Source organism: Leptosomus discolor, chromosome 1, assembly GCF_034619465.1.
Source record: "Leptosomus discolor isolate bLepDis1 chromosome 1, bLepDis1.hap2, whole genome shotgun sequence".
Classification (NCBI taxonomy): Eukaryota; Metazoa; Chordata; class Aves; order Leptosomiformes; family Leptosomidae; genus Leptosomus; species Leptosomus discolor.
Window position 1 is genome coordinate 33,515,531 of NC_141391.1, and position 20,299 is coordinate 33,535,829.

At 41.6% G+C, this 20,299-nt stretch overlaps 1 protein-coding gene across 1 annotated transcript in view; it reads left to right on the top strand.

Moving 5' to 3' along the window:
• The first annotated feature begins 5,627 nt into the window (after positions 1-5,627).
• EPSTI1 (epithelial stromal interaction 1) overlaps positions 5,628-20,299 on the top strand; it is a 45,715-nt gene continuing 31,043 nt past the window's right edge. Inside the window, exons 1-3 of the mRNA XM_086478742.1 lie at positions 5,628-5,815; positions 15,604-15,662; positions 17,643-17,726. Coding sequence (XP_086334868.1) covers positions 5,628-5,815; positions 15,604-15,662; positions 17,643-17,726 — 331 coding nt within the window. The remainder of the gene's footprint in view (positions 5,816-15,603; positions 15,663-17,642; positions 17,727-20,299) is intronic.

A 20,299-nucleotide genomic window follows, 5' to 3' on the forward strand; every position in this document is an offset into this window, starting at 1 on the left:
ATATTATACAAAATCCTAAACTGTAACTAATCATGGCCTTCAGGAATTACAAGAGTACAATTATTCCTTGAAGAAGATTGCATATATGGCAAAAGGCTCAGGTATCTTTTGTGGATAAAAGTGTTAAGATGATTTATGTGCAAGTAAATCTCCTCTGCTTTAAAAACTGTTAAAAAGATATTCAGGAATTTTACAAATACTATTTTAATACTGACTTCTCAAGGACTTTTTCCTTCTGGTCACAATGCTGGAGCAATAGCTGTAAGAGTTCTTTGTTTCTGATAGCATTTGTTTAGCTTACCATTAATTTTGCCTTTTTCGGTACATTTGTTGCAGGCATTCTTAATGGTATACAACATTCATTTGTAGTCCTGATTGTTTTTATGACATCAGACTTTTAGAATAGCCTTTCTTTATTATTTAGTATTATTTATATAACAATATAGGTATGCATAGCATGCTCCAGGCATAAGAATACTCCTAAAATGTAGCAATAATTTTCAGGCACTACTTCAGGACCTCAATATATCAAGTTCTGGACATCAGGTCAATTATATTTTCAATATCCACTTCCTTTTATTGAAGTAGTATTAGCTAAAGGAGAGGTGGACCTGCTCTAATGCTGAAGGATACTGCACAGAAAGCAAAGGTCAATTTTCTGTTAGAGTGGAAGATGATGCTTTCGGACAGGTACCGTCAATTTCAGTGGTTTTGCAATAAAATGGGAAGTGTGTGCAGCAATTTACATCTCCTAAATAGATTACCCAACACAGACACACACACGCACTTGTCAAAGCTAATGGCATTCTTTCTGCTGAGCCTGACAAATTCCAGTCCTAAATCTAAACAAGAATAAATCTTGGCCAAATGTTGACATTTCACACTCCTTCTGGGGCCACCTCTCCAGGGAGCAGAGAAATTTCTCTTCTCCAGCATCCTGAGCTGTAACAGTTAGTGCTATCAACCCTGCAGAGCCTCACAACAGAGCAGGCTTGCTCCTAACGAAATACTTTCTGTGAAGTATACAAAACTAAAAGTGATAATACAGCTTTCATCCATATTCATGTTTTGTGGTTTTGGTCTGCAGTGAGCTCTGATGTTTTCTTGCCATAAGCATGTTTCAGATCAAGTATTTTAAAAGTCGAGCTGAACATTACTTGTCTAGTTTAAGGTTTTCTCTTCACAACTAACTGTACAGCAAGCTAGAGTACTCAGTCAGAAGAACCTTCGGAAAGTAAAATGCATCTTTAAAAAGTCAATTTTTAATTTTCCATCGTGGTATAACAACACTATATGCAGTGCTTCTAGGTATATTTGCCATCCCTTGTCATTGCCCTAAAATACAGGGCGATGTTCCCAGTGATCAGTTACACATATATGCTCTGTAGTGTATTCAGCTGCGTGTCTTGCCTACTTAGCCAAAATATCCATGGAAAAAAAAACTATGTATATGAACCCTTGAGCATCATACTCAGCTGTAGGACTAAGTATTTTAGCTGACGGCATAGGAAAAAGCAGTTCTCCAGAAGTCAAGGCCTTCTGATACCGTTTGCTGGCTCCTGGGAAAAATAGAGTGGGCTGTAGGAAAGCTAGCCTGTCCTGGCTGTCTTTCTGAAAAGTCTCCTTCAGTTTGATGCTTTTCTTCAGGATTTAGGTTTCTAGTCTCCTTGGATTAAATTAAAATCTTAGCTTTTAATGAAGAGTGTCTGTGGTTATGGAAAAAAACTTAAAAATGCAAAACCTTAAAATCTATAAACCAACAGTGAAATAATGAAGAATGAACAGGTGTTTTCAGGGAAGGAAAGGCAGGGGACATTACATTGTGTTAAATATTTGTTTGGTTGGTTTTGGGGTTTTTTAATACTATTTCTTTTGTAGAAGAGAGTTTTATCCCATCTGACATTCCCAAAGAAAGGATGAGGTGCCTGACCCGGATTCTGTGTATCCTCTATAGTGAGAAAGGATCTCTGATATCTCTCATTTTTGGTATAGTTCATAGTGCTGCTGAGCTGGGAATAAAGGTTCAGTAGAGAATGTTCCTCTACAGAAGTCATTTTGTTTTGTTATTGTAATTTCATGAACAACACATGTGAGGGAGGGAATATGGTGATTCTTAATATTTCACATGTCCATTGAAGGATTTTCTCAAAGATCATTTTCTATCTTTCTATCTCACACAAAATAATAATTAAAAACTGTTATTAACAGCTGGAAGCAACAGTGCTTTACAGACAAAGAAGCTTTCTTTTGATAGATGAATTTTCTCACTCCTTTTACTGTTTTCTCCCCTGTCCCACTGGCAGGGAGGGAGGGAGCCACCAGCTGTGTGGGTGCTTGCATGCTAGCAAGGGCCAATGCACCACAGCATCGCACCCGGTTAGGGATGTAAGACAACATAAACATAAACCATTGGATAGAATAGACAGCTAAGATTTCGTGGGTCTAGAAACATATAAGTACTGAATTAAAATTCTTATGGAGGATTGGGGAAGGGTTGAGATTTGGTGGGGTTTACCTGTTTCAGGAGGCTGAACACGTTGTCATTTTGATACTTATGAAGCACAGATGCTTTAGTCTCTATTCAGCTTCTTTAGTGCTAAATAAAATAGGGCTGGAGATTGATCCTTTGTTCTAAATCCAGCTAGCACAGACTTGCTCATATATATGCTGCCTAAGACTAGCCTCCACTAGGAGGAGCTTAAGTGGCTAGGAGGAGCCTAGTGGAGGCAGTATGCATGTCCTTACTACGTCGTGCTTAAGCTCTAAGTGTCTTGAGAGCCCTAGGTGGTACTGCTGTGACCCTAAAACTTAATTATTATTTGGGGGGATATTTCAGCTCGATGTGTCTGAAGAAATATGCGGGTTGGGTTGCAGCCCATCAAAAGTTGTGGTTTAGTAGCATGAAACTGAAGGGCTGATGAATAACATACTGCGGAATACGACACAGAGGTACATTGGATGTGTTTGAGATGCAGAGATTGCTGGGAGTGTTGGCGGGATATTTGGGGTGGAAGAAGCTAAATCTGGTGTAGCCATATTCACACTGACTTTCTGGGGGTCGTGTCTGGCATGAACCATCCTCAGAACCAGCCTCGACGTTGTCCTGGAGAGAGTTAGTTTGGATTGTCCACGACAGAGCTAAGAAATGAGCATTGAAGTGATATAAGGGATTGAGCTTCTAGTGCTTGGGTTCATTGTACATCCCTCTTTTGAGCAATATAATTGTAAACTATTTAGATTCTACAGTTACTGTTTGCAGCCAAAGCCTTCTAAATTTCAACAGGAAACAGATATTAGATCTGAATTTTACGTAACAATGTGGGATTGAATATGTAACAGCAGTGGCCACATTAATTATAATCAATCTTCATAATTAAATTTTGCTTATTAAGACGTCAATCTGCAGATGTCAAAGCTGGATTTTTACCACATGGGGTGCCTGTAGGCACAGCTGTTTTCCCACAAATCTTTGCAGTCCTCAGACATGACTGTGCTCTCATTTTGCGCTGCTTCTAGTCTCTCTGCATTTCATGTATTTACCCTCCAGTCGTACATAAGGGACTAAGCTTGATGGCTACTTTCATTTGCCAGCTCGTTATAGATAATGTGTGTATACATATATATATATATATATATATATGTATGTATTTGTGAAGAGGAAGGGGAATCTAGGTTAAGAGATCTTCCCCAGTTCCTGCCTTTAGCTGTGCCTGGTAGCTCACATGAAGGAGCACAGGACACCTTGAGCCTTCTGGCCTACCTGAACACCTTCATGGACAACTTAGGGGATGACTTAGATTGTCAAGTGACATGCATTTGATTTCTGATAAAAGCCCAATCACTATCCAGGATGAAATATCTGTGTGCCCCACAGAGACCCGAAGTAAAGAATAAATCCACACATCTAGTCCAAGGCTGCAATACCCTTTGCTGTCTTAACAATTCCTGAAGACATCTGGCAGAGGAGACATTTTTGCCCAGACCGACCTGGAACACCCTTAGGCTAGAAACCTCCCTATGTTGGCTCTTGGCAATACCAAGAGTTGCCTTGGAGCTATGACCCAGCAGTCTCTTACAGACTAGATGTACTCCTTTGCCCATTGCATACGGCTTTAAATAACATGAGGCAAAGAAGGCTGTTACAGTCTATGTTTGTTTTCTGCTCTGGCCTCCTGGGCAGTTTCCAAACCAAGACAGGGGCTATGTGAACAAGCGTTCTGGTTAATGGTGCAGTCAGCTGAAAAAGATTGGGATTAGAGATCAGGGCTTGGCAGAAGGTAGGCAGAGGGCCTTTGGGTGACTTCTGCTATCTGGTCTCCAAGAAGTGACCGTAGTAGACTCTCCCACAGTGTTTTTGTGTGTTCATAAACCAGGCCAGACCCATCATGGCCCAGAAACAAGACAGTTCTGGGAGTGGTGCAAGGGACTACACACCAGTTCATCCCCTTATAACACACTGCCATTGCACTGCAGAGTCTCTGCAGAATGAGTCGTGTACAAATGAGGATCATCCCTGCTGCAGAACATGTTAGGAGGGATGGTGCGAGGGAGAGACCGTTGATGCTGCCTTCATCAGGCAGCCCTAGGAGATTACATCGAGCTAGATGTGGCAGCTCTGGGAGGTGTGCTACTGGTGGTGGGGTCCCATAGAGCACCCCATAGAGGACATCATGAACACCAGGCAGCCAGTGGCTCTTCATGTCGCATTTTATTTTCTACTTTCCCAGCATGTGCGGGGTGTGCTGTAAGACCTAGACGGTCTGGACAGTCAGGAAACCTGGTCACAAGAGCATCCCCTTAGCAATGTGGTTTTAGTGCAATTTGGGCAACTGAGGACAAAAAGTGATAAGAGTCTGCATGTATGGAGCTGGATTTCCCTAGCTCTGCTGCATAAAGCTTGAGTAGCGTTACTAGTTCTTTTTTTCTTGGGTTGGGAGCTGCCAAAAATCTCTATTTTACTAGTGATATTAAGAAGGTTGATGGTTTTCCCCAGCCCCACAGATCCCATAGATACAGATTAGTCAGGTGTGTTCACTGAAGGGATCTGCGTTTTTACTTAAGAAGATCGTGTATTTGTCCTCTATTCATCAGGTAGAATTAAGAAAGTCAAAGTTTTCTGACTGAGCAGAATTGAAAGGCAGAATTGGAGTTGTGCAGGACCATTGCCTTAGGATTTATCTGAGTGTTAGTTTTTAGTTTCACATTAATCTTTGTACGCTCCTGCAAAACAGAAACCAGCAACCTGCCTAGAGTTACTCCCCTCTGTCACAGGCAAATTTGAAGTGCTGGGCTAAAAGGTTGTCAGAAATATGGCTTTCAGCCAGACCTCACCATGCTTATGTGGAAGCAGGTTATTCCAAGACTGCACAAACTGTTGTTGATTGTTTTATTAGTACAGATCAGCTTTGCTGTCACCCTGTGATCCAGTCTGTCTGGGTGCTGTGGCTAAGATGATCAAACTGAGCTTCAGCTGGAGGAGGACTCCAAAACCAGTGCATGTATTTACACGTCTTACAGCTGGGAGTCCAGGGAAGGGTGGGTCTTACAAGGAATTGAAACCAACTTGAGTCTTTCCTTAGCCTGAGCAGCAATACTCCTTTCTGACAAGGCAAGGTACTCCTGAAGCAATGTCTGGGGTTAGAGGATGGAGGGAAGGCAGCAGGTACAGGACGACTGCTGCCTCCAGTACCCCATTTTCCTCTCAGGGCTACCTCTCGGATGACAACAGTAAAACAGAAAACCCCCAGAAGCTGACAACATCTGAAGAGGAGCAAAGTGGACAAGCGTCAGCCTCCCAAGAACAGGAAGGACAGTAGTAAGTAGCAAGGAGCCTGACTGAGATGGTGTTACGTCTGTTGAGTGTCTGTTCTCCACCTTACTTGAGGTGTGCACCTTCAGAGGTGGAAATACTTTATGGAGAGCCTGTGGATGGGACTGGGCACACAAACAGCTTGTCCTCATCCTCTCAGAGCCACCTGTGGTCAGCCTGAAGCTTACCTATGAATGATGCTTCCTACATAGGACCTGCGTTGTTCTGGCAGGCTTTGTGATGGCGTGGCTTACACCTCATGTGATAGCTGCAGCTGGTTCTGTAGGTTTGATACTGGTGTACATAGTGTTGATTTCTTGGCATCTTTTTTCAAAGTGAAATTTCAAATCTAGTTCTAGCTCCCTGTTTTCTGTCTCCTAATAGTACATCCTGGAAAGTCTAAAAATACTTCATGTGGCTTAAGAGATGGATATAGGCTGTGTTCCAGCACTGATCTGAATGCAATCCAGAACAGCTTCCAAGAACTTCATGCTGACAAAAGTAAAACCAAAGCTTCAGCCCTCAATTTCATTTTGGGCTTTATTGGGATCTATGCTCAGTCCATCTCTGGTTTTCCAGTGACAATTCTTAGATAGCTTGTATAAGCTCTAGCTTGCAGATGTTAAACAGAATAGAAACTGAAGGTAGTGTGTGTGTATTTTATGTGCATGTGCTTAATACAAATATGCTTAGCTGACCAAGGCTAATTGTTTACAGTCTTTTTCCCCAGATATGCTTTTCCTGAGCTGTTAGTAACAGTGCAAGTAATGCTGCTATTATTATGTGCTAAGTTTGCTTAGCTGCTTGTTTTTTTCCCCGCCTTTCAAAGTGCAGCTGACGGAAGCTGAAGGCTGTTTCAGTTTCCTTTCCCTTCTTTCTGGATGAAGAAGGTGGAGCCACGCTGTGCAAGAGGTGGCAAGTTGCTGATCACAAGCAGCAATCAGCAGCTTTCCATTGTAACCCATGAATGCCTGCCTACTAGGTGTAATGATACAGGGACTATTAAGAGCTGGGTAGCTTTGAAATCCCTCAGCGCTTTAATGACTGACTTTCAGGAGAGCAAACAACCATTCTTGAGTTACAGTCTATGTTTATTTTCTGCCACTTCCAAACATAAAGGACCCTCTGTCTTGCCTGCCCTCACACTGGCATATACCCACAGCAGAGTGAGAGCAGCCCTAGTTCTCTTATATATTTGTGCTGTGTGGATTTCATTGTTGTTTTGTTGTTTGTTTTTTGGGGGGAGGGGGAGCAGCGGCGGTGGATAGTGGGTCTGGTATACAAACCCCCTGGTATAGGTTAGGTAAATACTTAAACAGTTGGTTAGCCCAAGCTCCCTGCAGAATTTAAGGCTGTGCAAATATATGCACATAGATTCTGACTGGATTATGGGATCCCCCCTAAAACTAAGTAAGCTTTTGGGGAAGAATGATTTAACGCCCTGTTCCATTTTTCATCTTTATATGATGCTTGCAGAGAGAAAACTGTTGTGCATCTAACGCAAGGACTGCTTAGTATTTTTTGCTGTGTGATACAAAAGATTCTCTCTGCATCTTCGTAAAGCTGTAACAAAGAATTCCTTCCTAAACCTGGAGTGTACAAATTAAAATCTGCATTAGCATGTGGTTAATGAGGAGGAGGGAATGCAAGTTCAAACAGAAAGCATGTAATGTGAGTGGGAAACAAATACTCAAAGAAAGGAGTGAACAAGACTGGGGTTTTCTCCCTGCCCTCAAGAAAGGGGATGCTAGCAGTCAGTTTGAAGGAGATGAAGCCACTTACAGTGTGATTTCCTTAACCAAGATTAAAGTGGTAGAAGGTCTCTGAAATGTTGAAGCGAAAGGGAGATCTTTATTCTTAAAATGTTAACTGTTAACATTCATTGTTGTATCTTTGTTCTGTTATTTTAAGTTATGTTTCAAGAAAGATCTTAGATTAAAATATCATTTCAGCAATGGTAAAGCCGACTTGGCCTTTTAGCCATCAATCCTTTTGAAAATGATCCTTAAAACTAAAATACCAGGACACCCTCAGAATAGCCCAGGTTTTCAGGCTCTGGGATAACCAAGGGTTGAACAGAGTAGTTGGAGAGCTAAAGACATAGAGTACCAGCAGAAGAAAAATGCAGACTAGAGGGCTTTCTGGAATACATGTAGTGGAGGGGACATGAGGGGCCCAAGTAGGATGCTTCTATTCCAAGGAGTGGCTCTATTCCAACTTGTGTGCTGCTTGCTAGTTTTTGGAAACAGCCAGGATATGGTTTTGCTGCCAGCAAAACAGGAGTTGGAATCTCTTTTAAAGCCTCTGTGTGAGTTGTTTCCATGCAAACTCTCAGTCTCAGGCTGTGCTTCAGAGCAGTTGGGAGTGGGAAAACACCTTAGTAGCATCTTAGGATGGGATCAGGTGACCTTTCATGTAGACTGGACACGACAAATATGTGTGAGACCTGACATGTTGTAGTCTTATCCACTAGTCAATATTCAAACTAGACTATTAAAAAAAGTACAAGGTGGGCAACCAGTATTAGAGGGTAATTTTTCTCTTGCTTTGGAAAAGCCCTCATATGATATGTCAAGGCTGAGAAGTGATAATAAAATGGTTCTAATTAAGTTTAGAAAAATACGTGTTCAAATGGAAAATTGAAATCAAGCTTTGGACATCCCCCTCCAGTTATATGTAGGATGTGGTTTCAGGCCGTGGAGAAAAAATCACCAGGATGACAAGTGCTTGAAACTACTTATAATACTAAGCTTGTATTTAAGTTACTTCACTTTGTCTGCTAAGTGCCATGAAATTAACTTGTAAAAAGTGAATTCCCAAATTGCCCCAGTTCATCTCTCTTCAGAAACAAAAGTCTGTACAGAAGAAAAAAGTCTGTACAGAAGAAAAGGTGGAGGAAAGTGAGGAAATTAGAGTCTGAACTATAGCTAGTGCCCAAAAAAAGAAAAAGCTGCCCCCATTCAGCAGTCTGTCCTTGGCACCTTTAAAGCTGGCAGGAATAATACTGGTTCTGGTAAAATCCATTAAAAAAATCAAATTCAAAATAATAAAATCTTATGATATATTGTTGCACAGCTGGTAACAGTCCCTCATCATTTTGTGTCAAAGGAAAGCAGAGTTACTAGAATGCTTGACTTGCGAAATTGTATTCTTTGACTGCCGGAGCCAAATCCATCAAGGCTTTCTTTCCTTCCTTTTCCAATCTTCAACCTGAATTAAAAAAAAAAAAAAATATATATATCTACAGTGTTGTAAAACCTCTCAATCTTTTGCTGGTTGAATATACTTAACAGTTCTTCTATAAATTTTGTTTTCTTTCACAAGCTGACCTTTCTTTTTAAAAACACCAGATTAGTCTATGAAACTGGAGGCAGATGCTTAGCAAAATGCTTGTTTTGCCCACTCCTCTGCCACTGGTGGGAGTGCTAGAAGGGTAATTTGAATTATGAACAACCTGTTTATAGTTGAGCTCTGCATTTGCTGCACAGGAGAAATCTCCCAACTCTTATCTTTCAGGCTGATGTACTAATCTTCACAGTATTGCCCAGTGGGGCGATTCAGAGATGCCCAGCTTGACTGTGGTCAGTAACCAGCCTTGTCTCCCGCCGAACATTTGGTGTCCGGGTCTATGTAAGAGGATAACTATGCAGTAAGATTTCTGTTAGTCTGGATTGTGGGGGTTACTGTGTTCCTCGTAATGCTTGGAGGCAGGGGAAGAACTCCTAACTCCTGTATTAGAAGACTCTCTCGGAAGAGCTTGATTTGCACAATCCCCGACATGTTCTTTTGATGCATAGCTTGATGAGGAGCTGGGGTGAGACAATGAATAAGGAACATCTGGGAAGATACTGTGTTTGGACAGGGGCATTAAAAGGACAACAAATACTGTGGTGCAGCAAAGGAGGAAATATATTGTTGAAAAGACAGTGGGGGAAGCAGAGATGAACACACCACTAGCTTAAATCTTAATCTTCCTGTGATACAGCGTCTGGCCTGCTCACCTCTCTAGGCATGCTGGCAAGCCTGACTTGCAACACACGGACCCCTCTGCAGGGGGTAACTCGGCTCGGTGCTGGTGTTGCCAAGCCCAGTGCCTGACCTGCCCACGTATGGATGCTCGGTGCTCCTCATAGCTGGTGATTACCAGGTGCTCCAGCTGGCTCTGGCACGCTTGCTGCATCCCTGGCACTGTGCTGCACTGAGCTAACTGAGCTGCTTTGGGACCCAGGGATGGCATAAACGCAGCCGTACCTGACTTCATAGGCTTTGTTGGGTCTGGTGTTACTCTACCTCAGTGCCACAGCGAACTCACTCCTGTTGTTGCAGTCTGCCCACAGGCGTATGCTGACTGATGGCATGTTAGCATTTTCAGGGAAGAGAGAAAGCTGTAATTGAGCCAAGTTTGGGCTGAGAGCTACCCCTTGGCTCCCTGATTTGTTCCATCAATGTGACAATTTCCTTGGAGCTTTAGAAGGTGCTTGAGGTCATCCAAAATGGGGTGCTGGCTGAAGCACCTGCCATTCTTTCTGCTGTGCTGTTGCATGCTGAGCCCAAAACAAGCTGCTGAATCTAAGTCCCATCTTAACTCTTGGAAATCCCGTTCCGAGTTTCAGTTTTACTCTTTGGACCAAATTTTAACTTTAGGAATTTCCCTACAAGCTTGTGGGTACCGGAGAGTTGAGATTTGGGTGCCAACAGCAGAACCGCAGGTTTGTTGCTTTCCTGCTTGTTTCTGAATCATGCTTTCTCCTGGGCCTCTCTCTGCTGCTGTTTTCCTTCTCACTCTTTCCCCATGCAAGTTCACTTCTGCAGGATTTAACTCTTTGTTTTATCTCGAGGCCTCGGTATGGCAAAAATGTTGGCCGTTTTAATGAAAGCTTTAGCTAACCAGAGGGACCAGATACAGAAGTGAGTTACCCTGGCTTAATAAGCTTCCAGAAATCAGCTGAACTGTGGTAATTAAGTGCACTCCTAGCCTGTGGCAAACACAGGGCAAAATCCATGAACACAGACCTTTGATGGTAAACATTTTCTGCTAATGTAGTTTATTTTCTGCCTCTTGTGTTAAGAGCACAGACACAGCTAGGATGAATCAGACAGTGTGTAATGTTAAGCCCCGGTAATTCACTTTTGTCTCTGAGCTGCAAACTGGTAAGATGCTGCTGTTGATAAAGATGGAAAGCTGGAGTCCCAAGCCTGCATGCAGGGTTTGTACACGCTCCCAGAGCTCTGCTTATGGCACCGGCGGGGCACAGAGCATATTGCTCAGCTGAGGTCTAGAACTGTGGCTGTTGGTTACCGTTAGCATCTGGCTGTGTGTGCATTGTGAAATAGGGATACCTACAGGACAGTTGTCTGCTCACTGGGATTTGGCACCTTGTAGCCCTCTGATTTGGCAGCTTCCGTGGTGCTTAGCAGCATATGGCTGCTCCATCAGGCATGGGAGCCTTGGTGAAAACAATACTTTGTGGTGGCAAGCAAATAAACAATTTTGTGGCTCTTAAAACAATTCCTGATAATTGAATGCAAAGTTCAGCTTAGTATATCTTTGAAGGAGATTCTGTCAATTGTCTGTGGCAGTTTGGTCCCTTTTCCCTTTTAAATGCAGTCTTAACAAATTATTTAATGCAGTATTTCATCTATATCTTCCCTTGAGTCCTTTCTCCAGACTGAACCTGCCCAGGTCTTTTTCTCAAGCTTTAGTCATTTGTGTTGCTCTCCAACTACACTCTCCTTGGCTTCTGTCTCTTACACAGAGCACATTGCCCAGCAGAGCGAAATATTTAGCTTTCAGCTTTGTGGCATTCATGTACCGATGCACCCGCGATATAAAACACAGTGGAACTGGAAACAGTTTATAACAGCCATTACTTTTGTAACTCTTTAAACTATTTCACACTTCATTTGGAAAGCTCCCCAGTGGTAGATGGCTGGAGCGGGCTTGAGGAAAAACTGAAGGGCATAGCTCTGCAAAAGACATTATTGGTGAATAGCAGTTCTCATGTATTTTTTCAATTTTAGAAAGAAACTGTTTTGTACAAACCTGAAAGAAAGTAGAACAAAGGTTTCTATGGTCTACACCCTGAAAGCATTGAAAAGATGTCTTTGAGTGGTGCTAGTTAGATGAGTAGAGTTACACACAGGATTCAGAATTTAAGATTGCAGACATGGTGTTCTCTATGTTGCTGATCACTCAAACTGTAAACTATTTTTGCAGATTTTCTGCAATTGTATTGCATGTTTCTCCTGACTGAAATGTTTCTATATCTAGCTGTTTATATATTTTGTTGGATAGGTATTTATCTTCCCAGTACTGTGGTATTTCATGTCTTATCTGTTTGAAACATCATAGGAGGTTGCGTTTTGGTTTTATTTCAATACAGATACATTCTCTTACTGGGTTATGACTTTCTTACTCTCATTAATATCTGTTCACTCTGTGTAATTAATCAATACATTTTCATTTTCTGTGGAAAAAGTAAACCAAAAAAAAAGTCTTATCAAGATTAATATCATCTATAAAGACAGAAAATTATTTGTTTCTCTTTTTTGAAGAGCTATAACCTAGGTAAGGTATTCTCTCCCCCTTCTCCAGTGACTTCTGTATTTTTATTTATAAAACAACCCTACCTCAAAGATAGGCTTAAGTCATATAACAATAAGAATCATTATTAGGGAACCTGTAAAGTTAAATTCTTTATCATCTTCTCTGGTTGTGGATTTTGAAGCACTTTGTATATTGGTATAAAGTACAAAGAGTCTGCACACCACAGATAGCTTCAAATGTTCACGTTTCCTTAATTGCTACCAAGGTAAGTGGGATAATTTGCTCCAGACTTATGGCTACTGTGGCAACTAAGAAACTGACTGGAACATTAAATTGACAGACTGTAGTGGGTTTTATAGGCTTTAGTGGATCAGAGGTTTTGTCTGAACAAGGAAATGGCATGCAGTATCCTGCAAACTGTCTGAAAACACAAGGTGAAAGCTGGTGGTCGGTTTTGCATTAACTTTCTTTCCTTCAAAAAAAAAATCTCAAGAAAATAAGGGACGCTAGGTGCGGATTTTAATTTTAGCATTAGAACTGGTAGGGCAGGTGGAGCCTCTCAGGCAAAAGCTTCATCTGTCTCCTCTCCTGCTGTAGGCTTGAAAAGCAAGGACTAGTTCATATCCTGAGTTTCACCCACCCCACAAGAAGTGTGGCATGTGCTCTCTCTTCCTTCCCTGCCATCCCAGCACCCAAAGCTACTCTCTTACATATCTGTCTTTCCAGAGACCAAGGTGAACACTATAAAATTAGATAAACTCACTAACGTTTTTGGTTTCATTTGGTTTTGTTTGTGGTTTTTTGTTAACTTGGACTGAAAACACCTAGTATAAACACTAGGTAAGACAGACAGAAGTTCGTATCCTGTTCTCCCTTTCCCTGCCCCACTGAGACTTGACATCCTCTTTTTATTTTAACTTCACCTTTATTTCAATAGCATGGAAACCAAATTGCCCTTTAAGTAAGTGCTCTTTTAACCACGGTGACTCTTAAACCGCTCTTTGGATATCAGAGCTTTCCCTGGCGGTAAGTGTATGTCACCTCTATCCCTTTCATAAATTGACTGATCTTTGCTATGTTTCATGTGCCATCCTTCTGAGCTCCTGGATAACGACCACAGTCAGATGTCAGAAGAGTGGCCCCCACCTGGCCTCCTGGACTCCGAGCCTTCCAGCCAAAAAGCAGAAGCAGATAAAGGAAATGATTCATGGCATAAGGGCTGGATTTGATATCGTGATTTCTTGTGTGTGTGCAGACACCAGTGCTCCATGCTTTCAATTCCTGATTCAAAAGAAAACCAAAAACTAAAGTCATCAAATACATCAGATGATATAAAAACTCTTCTGCCCTCTAGTGCTGTGAAGCAGTGGGATATCTGAGATGCATTGGTGGTTTTTTTTTTTGGGGGGGGTATACATAGCCTTGCAACTCACAGTTCCAGTAATTTTTTTTCATTGATGAAGGGAAGGGAGTATAAAAGTTACTTAATAATTTTTGTGTATGAAGTTGAGAGAAATATGGTCTTAATATCTGAAACAGCCAAGAAAAACTACTAAAAAAATTTCTTGAAACTAAAAAACTGTACAACATCTTGTCAAAGGCAGTTTGGGATAAATTGTGAATGCTCATGCTCAGTCAAATAAAGAAAAATGTAAAAAAACATCACTGATGGGGAATGTTATGCCATAAGCAAGATGGGTTGTCAAAACTTCTTTTAAGTAACTGTTGCAGTTGTGTCTTGAATGCCAGAGGGGCACCGCTGCTCTCTTAGCTCCTGCCTTTGAGGGTCTGGGATTTGGTGGAGAGGTGAAAAACAGTCTCACGGGCACAAGTAAGCTGGCGGGAAGGGAAAGGATCGTATTAAATGGCACCATTAAAGCTCACAGCTCTATCTTTACTAGTTTAATCTCATAAATTAATCCACATCCTCCTAGAATAAGTCTTCAAAGAGAAAGAGGTAATTGGATATAAATACTTTCTTTCTCAAACCTTGAAATACAGTGATACGGCAGTGAGCAGCTTTTTGCACTTTGATCTCTTGGCGTGATTTTCATTCCCCTTTTTAGCCTCAGTCTCGGGCCTTATTCTCTCGTTATTTTTTCATAGCCAACTGTGCTCTCTCTGCTTCCTAGCTTGTCCTCTAGCGACCACCTCTGGCCCTTTTCTTCTTCTAAGAGGCTCAGCCTTCACCACTCATTATTTTGTTTTCTGCTCTTCTCCTTGGGACTTCCCTGCAATGAAGTCAGGTGAAATATTTGTGCCCATGTGTGCAAATGAAACCCTGCCTCATGCTGCAGAGAGATGTGAGCTTACTCTGATACATGGAGCCAGCTGCTGCTTAGTGCATTTCTGGTAAACCTGCACCCCCCTGGCTCAGCTTCTGGTGAGCGAGAGCAGTGTAAACTCATACCCACACAATACACTGTGAAGATAAACCTCTTTGTTTTCTCCAAGTGGAACTGACATGTTTTCATCACTCTTTTGATCACCTCAAGTCTCTAATACACTCTGAACCCTGTCCAGCTTCTTTGCTGTCACATTAGATTGATAGATCCTTGAAACAGCAACTGCATTTTGAATTAAGTCTAGCAAAACAGGGCCTTTGTCCTGATTCAGTGAGTCACACCTTAGGCATGACAGCAAGATAAATAAGCCCGAGGAATTCCTAGCGTCCCTGACACACACAAGGCTGACGAGGAAACTGAGGCTCGGGCTGAGAGCAAGTCACCTGTGTCCATCACAAACAGTATGATTTTACACACTCCTTGGACAACTCCTGGGCAGACTGCCTAAATCCATGAAGTACTTGCTGCCCTCGAGATGTGGGGTGGGACTTCCAGCACCAATGCTCACCCAGTAGACGATGAATGGTCTTCCTGTGTGCTTGAGCAAGCTGTGGAAGTAGTTGTCTACCACATGGAACATTTTGATTCAAGGAAGTGATTTGATTTGAAATGGCTGAGACTTGAGGTCAGCAGTCTAGAGTGAGACTTGAATAAGAGAAGGGAAGGCTATGCTAAAATTTTCTGAAAATATTGTCCTTGATATTTACAGCTGACTCCAAATAGAACAAGTATTGCTAGAGTATTTACAAAAATTCCTGAAGAGCTGAATCAAAATAAATACCAATTTTGTTATGATATTATTTGCTACAACAGCAGAAAACTAACCATGCTGATGATGGAACCCCCTCAGTCCTGTTTTTCTGTAGGCAGAAAAAATAAGAGAGCGTTTTCTTTCATTTTAGTGTCGGCCCATATGTCTTGATAACTCCAAATCAAACCAGAAGAAACCAGCTGCAGCAAAGTAAGTTAAGTTGTCTGATATGGTAATACATTATTTCTACTTGAATAAATTCAGTTTTGTGCACTTTATTGCCCTTGCAACTTTTATCCTCATTTTTACAATGCTTTTATATGTGCAGCTGTGACAGTAGTCAGTCCTATGAGCATTCTCCATCATCATGTAGGCTTTTCTTAAGATTAACTTCTCATCTGACTAAACATCATGCAGAATAAGTCTTATTCAGCAAAAGGTTTGTGATAATTTCAGTGCTGGAGCTGTTCAAGCTGGTTTCTACAAGACTCAGCTGGAATTAGCTCTATCCCACTTTTACAGGATTGAATTCAGGTTGGAAAACCTGACTTTGAACACTCTATGGGTTAGGGGGATGGAGAAGAAAAATAGAGTAAGAAATATTTCTGAAAATATTCTCATGTGGAGACTGAAGCAACTAGAACCACTGGTTCTTGAATGTCCATTTAGGGATTGTAGGTGGCTCTTTTCATGAAGCTGGGAAAGATTTTAGATGGAAAATATCTGTGGGTATAAATTCACTTTTGCTTGCCTTTGAGTCTTGCTGGTAAAGTAGCTGAACAGGAACACCCTAAACCTCTACCAGAAAGATTAGGCATGTGTTAAAAGCTTTCGTTGGCAAAGTTACAGCAAGAGTCGGTCATGAAAGAAGTTCTGTACACAGAGGTGACCAAGCACAGCAGTACTACACTCCTAGCTGTTTATTTGTGCAAGATATGAAAGATGAAGGACTGTCAGTCAGCACTTCTCATATTTTGAGCCCTCAAATAAACAGTACAATTAATTTCTTTCTTCTCAAATGTTGTGAGTTTGGCTGAAATGCTTCACCAGCAGACTGGTGTGGGGTTGGGTTTCCTTTGCTTGCCAGAAAGGAAATGGACTTCTGAACCAAACTGTAACCTGGAAGGAGGAATACAAGCAGATCATCTTAGAGCTGACTCTGATGCTAACAGCAAAGGTGCTGCTGCTCTAATAAAGATCTGTTTCCACTTCGTGCTGCCAGCATCCAAGGTTTGAAGCATGCCAAATATTTCTTGGATATTGACCTCACTGAATCCAGTCTCTACCTAAGTGCTTGTTCTAAAGGTGAAATAACAAGCTGATGTCTTTTGGGCCTCCTTAGAGACTTGCCCAGGAACTGGCTTTATCTTGCTAGGGAAGAGCTGATGTTAGCATCTGATAGCCATAACCTGCCATTAGAAAATACAGTTCATGGTGATTTTAGTAAGAGTGAAATGAGCTCGTAGAGCAACTGAAGTACTACTGTAAAACACAGCTCCTTTTTCCATAGGCTTTGTGGGCCTTGCTATTGAAAGGAATTGTTGGGGGTTTTCCACTGTCAGTCAATTTGAGAGAGCAGTTTAATCAACCAGCCATCCTAGAGCATATGAGTGATGCCCCTGGCTATATTGACTAGACTTCCGCCAGCTACACTGGGAATTTGCCACCAATCTCACATGTGGACACCTATGTTGAAGTGTCTTATTTGAAGATGAATCATGCATTCCTCATTGTTTTATTTAGGGAGCACGTGGTTGGGAAGGAAAATTAATTTTTCTTCGTTTCCCTGCTAAGGAGTGTTCCACAAAAAACATTTCCCTCCACGAAGCAGTAACATCTTAATCCTAACAACTTCTGCTTTACCTGCAGGAGTAAATACCGTGGCATTTACTTACAGGTTCCCAGGGGTTAAAAAGCAGTCTGTTAGCAGACCCTTAGCTGGTTTTTGTTTTGCTTTTGGGGCTGAGTCCTGGTGTTTGCTCACCATCGAGTCTCGAGTTAGGCAAAATGTTTGCCTTGTTAGCTGATCATTGCAGTGACTGTGCAGCCTCCTGGGGAGCGTCTGCACCCCTTGAGAATAAATTTGTCTTCCTGGATGGGTCTTCAGGGTTACATACAATTAACAATACTGCCTGCTTTGTAGTATTGCATCTAACTTCCATATATTTGTTTCTTCTTCTACCTGCTCAGTTGCTAAGAAAGAGCTACATGACCTGGAGCGGTGGAAGGAAGAGCACAGGCCAGGGCTGATTAAGTTGGTTCCACAGAGACTGGGTAAGACGTGCAACCTGATCTAGTTAAAGATGTCCCTGCTTACTGGAGGGGGTTGGACTAGATGACCTTTAAAGGTCCCTTCCAACCCAAAACAGTCTGTGAGTCTATGTATGCTATTATGAATTTCAAAATTTTATTTTCCAGGACATAAGACATTTTTCACATGCTGTTTACTAGAGAGATTCAGTGTCAACAAGGGCTAACATGAGCCTACTGTATGTGCTCTGTGCTTTTTGATGGTCATGGGAACGAAGATGTTTCTGAAACAAAACAGCATAGATTGTCACTCAAGAAATCTGGCAAGATCGGTGTAGAAAATCTATAACAACATTTGGGAAAAACAGGTGGATTATCTCCCCTGCTGGTGACATTGTCTGCGGTTGATGTCTCTGAGGGGGCGCACACTTGGCATTAGCTTGCAGATGGACAGCATGTGTCAGAGACCCTCCTGCTACCCATAAGAAAACTCCTGTCTGGTAGGGGCCAGTATGTGCACTTTCCTGACTGCTGGCTCTTGAAGAGGCAAAAGTGATCCCTGTGGCTTCAGGCGTTTGCTGGCTAAATGTGCATGAGGCTCTGTATCACCAGTTTTATAAAAATAATAACAGAGATGGATAAATGAAAAGCAGGATAAAAAGCTACAGAAACTTAAGTCACCCTGAACTGATGTGTTTGATAAAATAAGTAACTTTTTTTCTGGACAGGTGAGAGAAACAGTAGGAGATCTCTTTAATTGTAACCACTATAAAACATTTAATTTAGTGCTATTTGGGAGTTAGTTTAAAAAAAATAAAAGACAAAAAAAACAAAAAACAACCCACTTCTAATCTTGTACAGAGAATAGGGCTGCAGATTGTGAAAGAAGAAGGTTGTTAGAAGCGCTTTTCAAGTACCAGTCTTCAGACCTATCTTCTTTTAGTATACTTCTTTAATGTCTTTGGCACAAAAGGTAGGAGAGAGCTGCTGAAGCTTGCTGAAAAGACACACCTTGAAAGCATCAACCGTATAGAACATGATGAGGATACTGCACAGCAAAAATGTGATGACCTTGAGGAACTGCTCTAATAGAAATGGGACAAAATTCTTTCTGACAAAGTGAATGATAATGATGATGCCTTTATTAGTTTTGTGAATCTAGAGCTGCTATCCTTCCCTTAACTGTCATAGGAGAATTTCGGGTGCACCGTGCAGGCTATTGTCTGCCTTGACCTGGGAACTAAGTTCTTTTTTTGCCATGCTACACAACATAAGTTTGGGATGGTGTACTGTGTATAAAAATAGATACCAGCTGGGAGATGGAGGAATTTGAACTGACTCCAACCCAGGTTTTGTTTCTGTGGTCGAGGTGATACTGCTCCCACATGTTTGTTCTGCCCTGCAGCCTAATTCCCAGTTGTTTGCAGTGGTGAACCTACCTTTGCAAGTTGATGTGATGCCCTGTAATCCCACCATCACGTGCAGACGTGTGGTAGACATGCTCTTTGTGAGTTCATACATACTAGCTGCTTCTTGCCTGTCAGCAGTTCCTAGAAGACATGCTTCTGTCCCAAGAGGCCCACAGAGCTTTTTAGTGAAGAAAGTGAAATCTGAAAACAGAAATTTGGTGTGTGGTGTTTATGCAGAATGTGTGCAGGCTGGCTACACGAGTAGAGATGTGGTGGCAAACATGCAGTGACTGAGTGGGGAGAGTCTTAATGTCTTCTGGTCCCACTGCATTTAAAAACTTTGGTGGCAAAGAAGCAAATTAGAGGAAAAAAAGAGGCAAGAAAAGGCTGAAAGAATTCAAGGAGATTATATGAGCTCTTCAGTTACTGTCTAGCTGCCACTTAGAAAGACCCCTGGAGACTGAGACACATGTGCTATGTTCAGTGCCTCTGAAAAGAGGTAAGGTGCAAAGATTATTAAATCTTATCATTCCCACAGGAACAAATTTGGAACAGAAGAGAGCTCAAGGAAGGAGAAAAAAAAAGTAGCATCTCTAATTTCAGAACTGTAGGTACTCATTAAGGTAAAAAAGTGTCCTATGTTATTTTCTTAGAGTGATTTTAAGAGACTACACATCTAGTCCAAATCACCAGAGAATTCTTAAAGTTGAAAATTCCTAACACTCATGCTTTCCATAGGGAAATAAGTATTCTGGATTTCAGCTATGTAATATTTGACTGGCAAACTTTCGGGTACCATGGAGGGATGAGAGCAACGAAGGATGCAAGTTCTACCCTCCTCCATAAGCAATGAGTGGAGCAACAAATAATGCCTGATAAATACAATGGCCTCTTTTTTGATAATATTATATAAAGCCAGTCAAGACATACTCTGACTTTAGTGAAACATTTGATACATTACAGCTAAGCCAACTTGAACCTGGCTGAAAGACTATAGGCAGTGGCTGATAGTGATCAGAAAAATACTTATTTAGAGCTGATGTCCAGCAGTACATGCAGAAAAGTACAGTGAACACAAGAGTGTTAAATGTTGCCAATAAAAGCCTAGAAAGAAAGAAAGATCCAGCATCCAAAGCATTTCAAAACTTGTTTAGTCACAGTTTTATTTCCTAGACCTGGGGAGGAGAC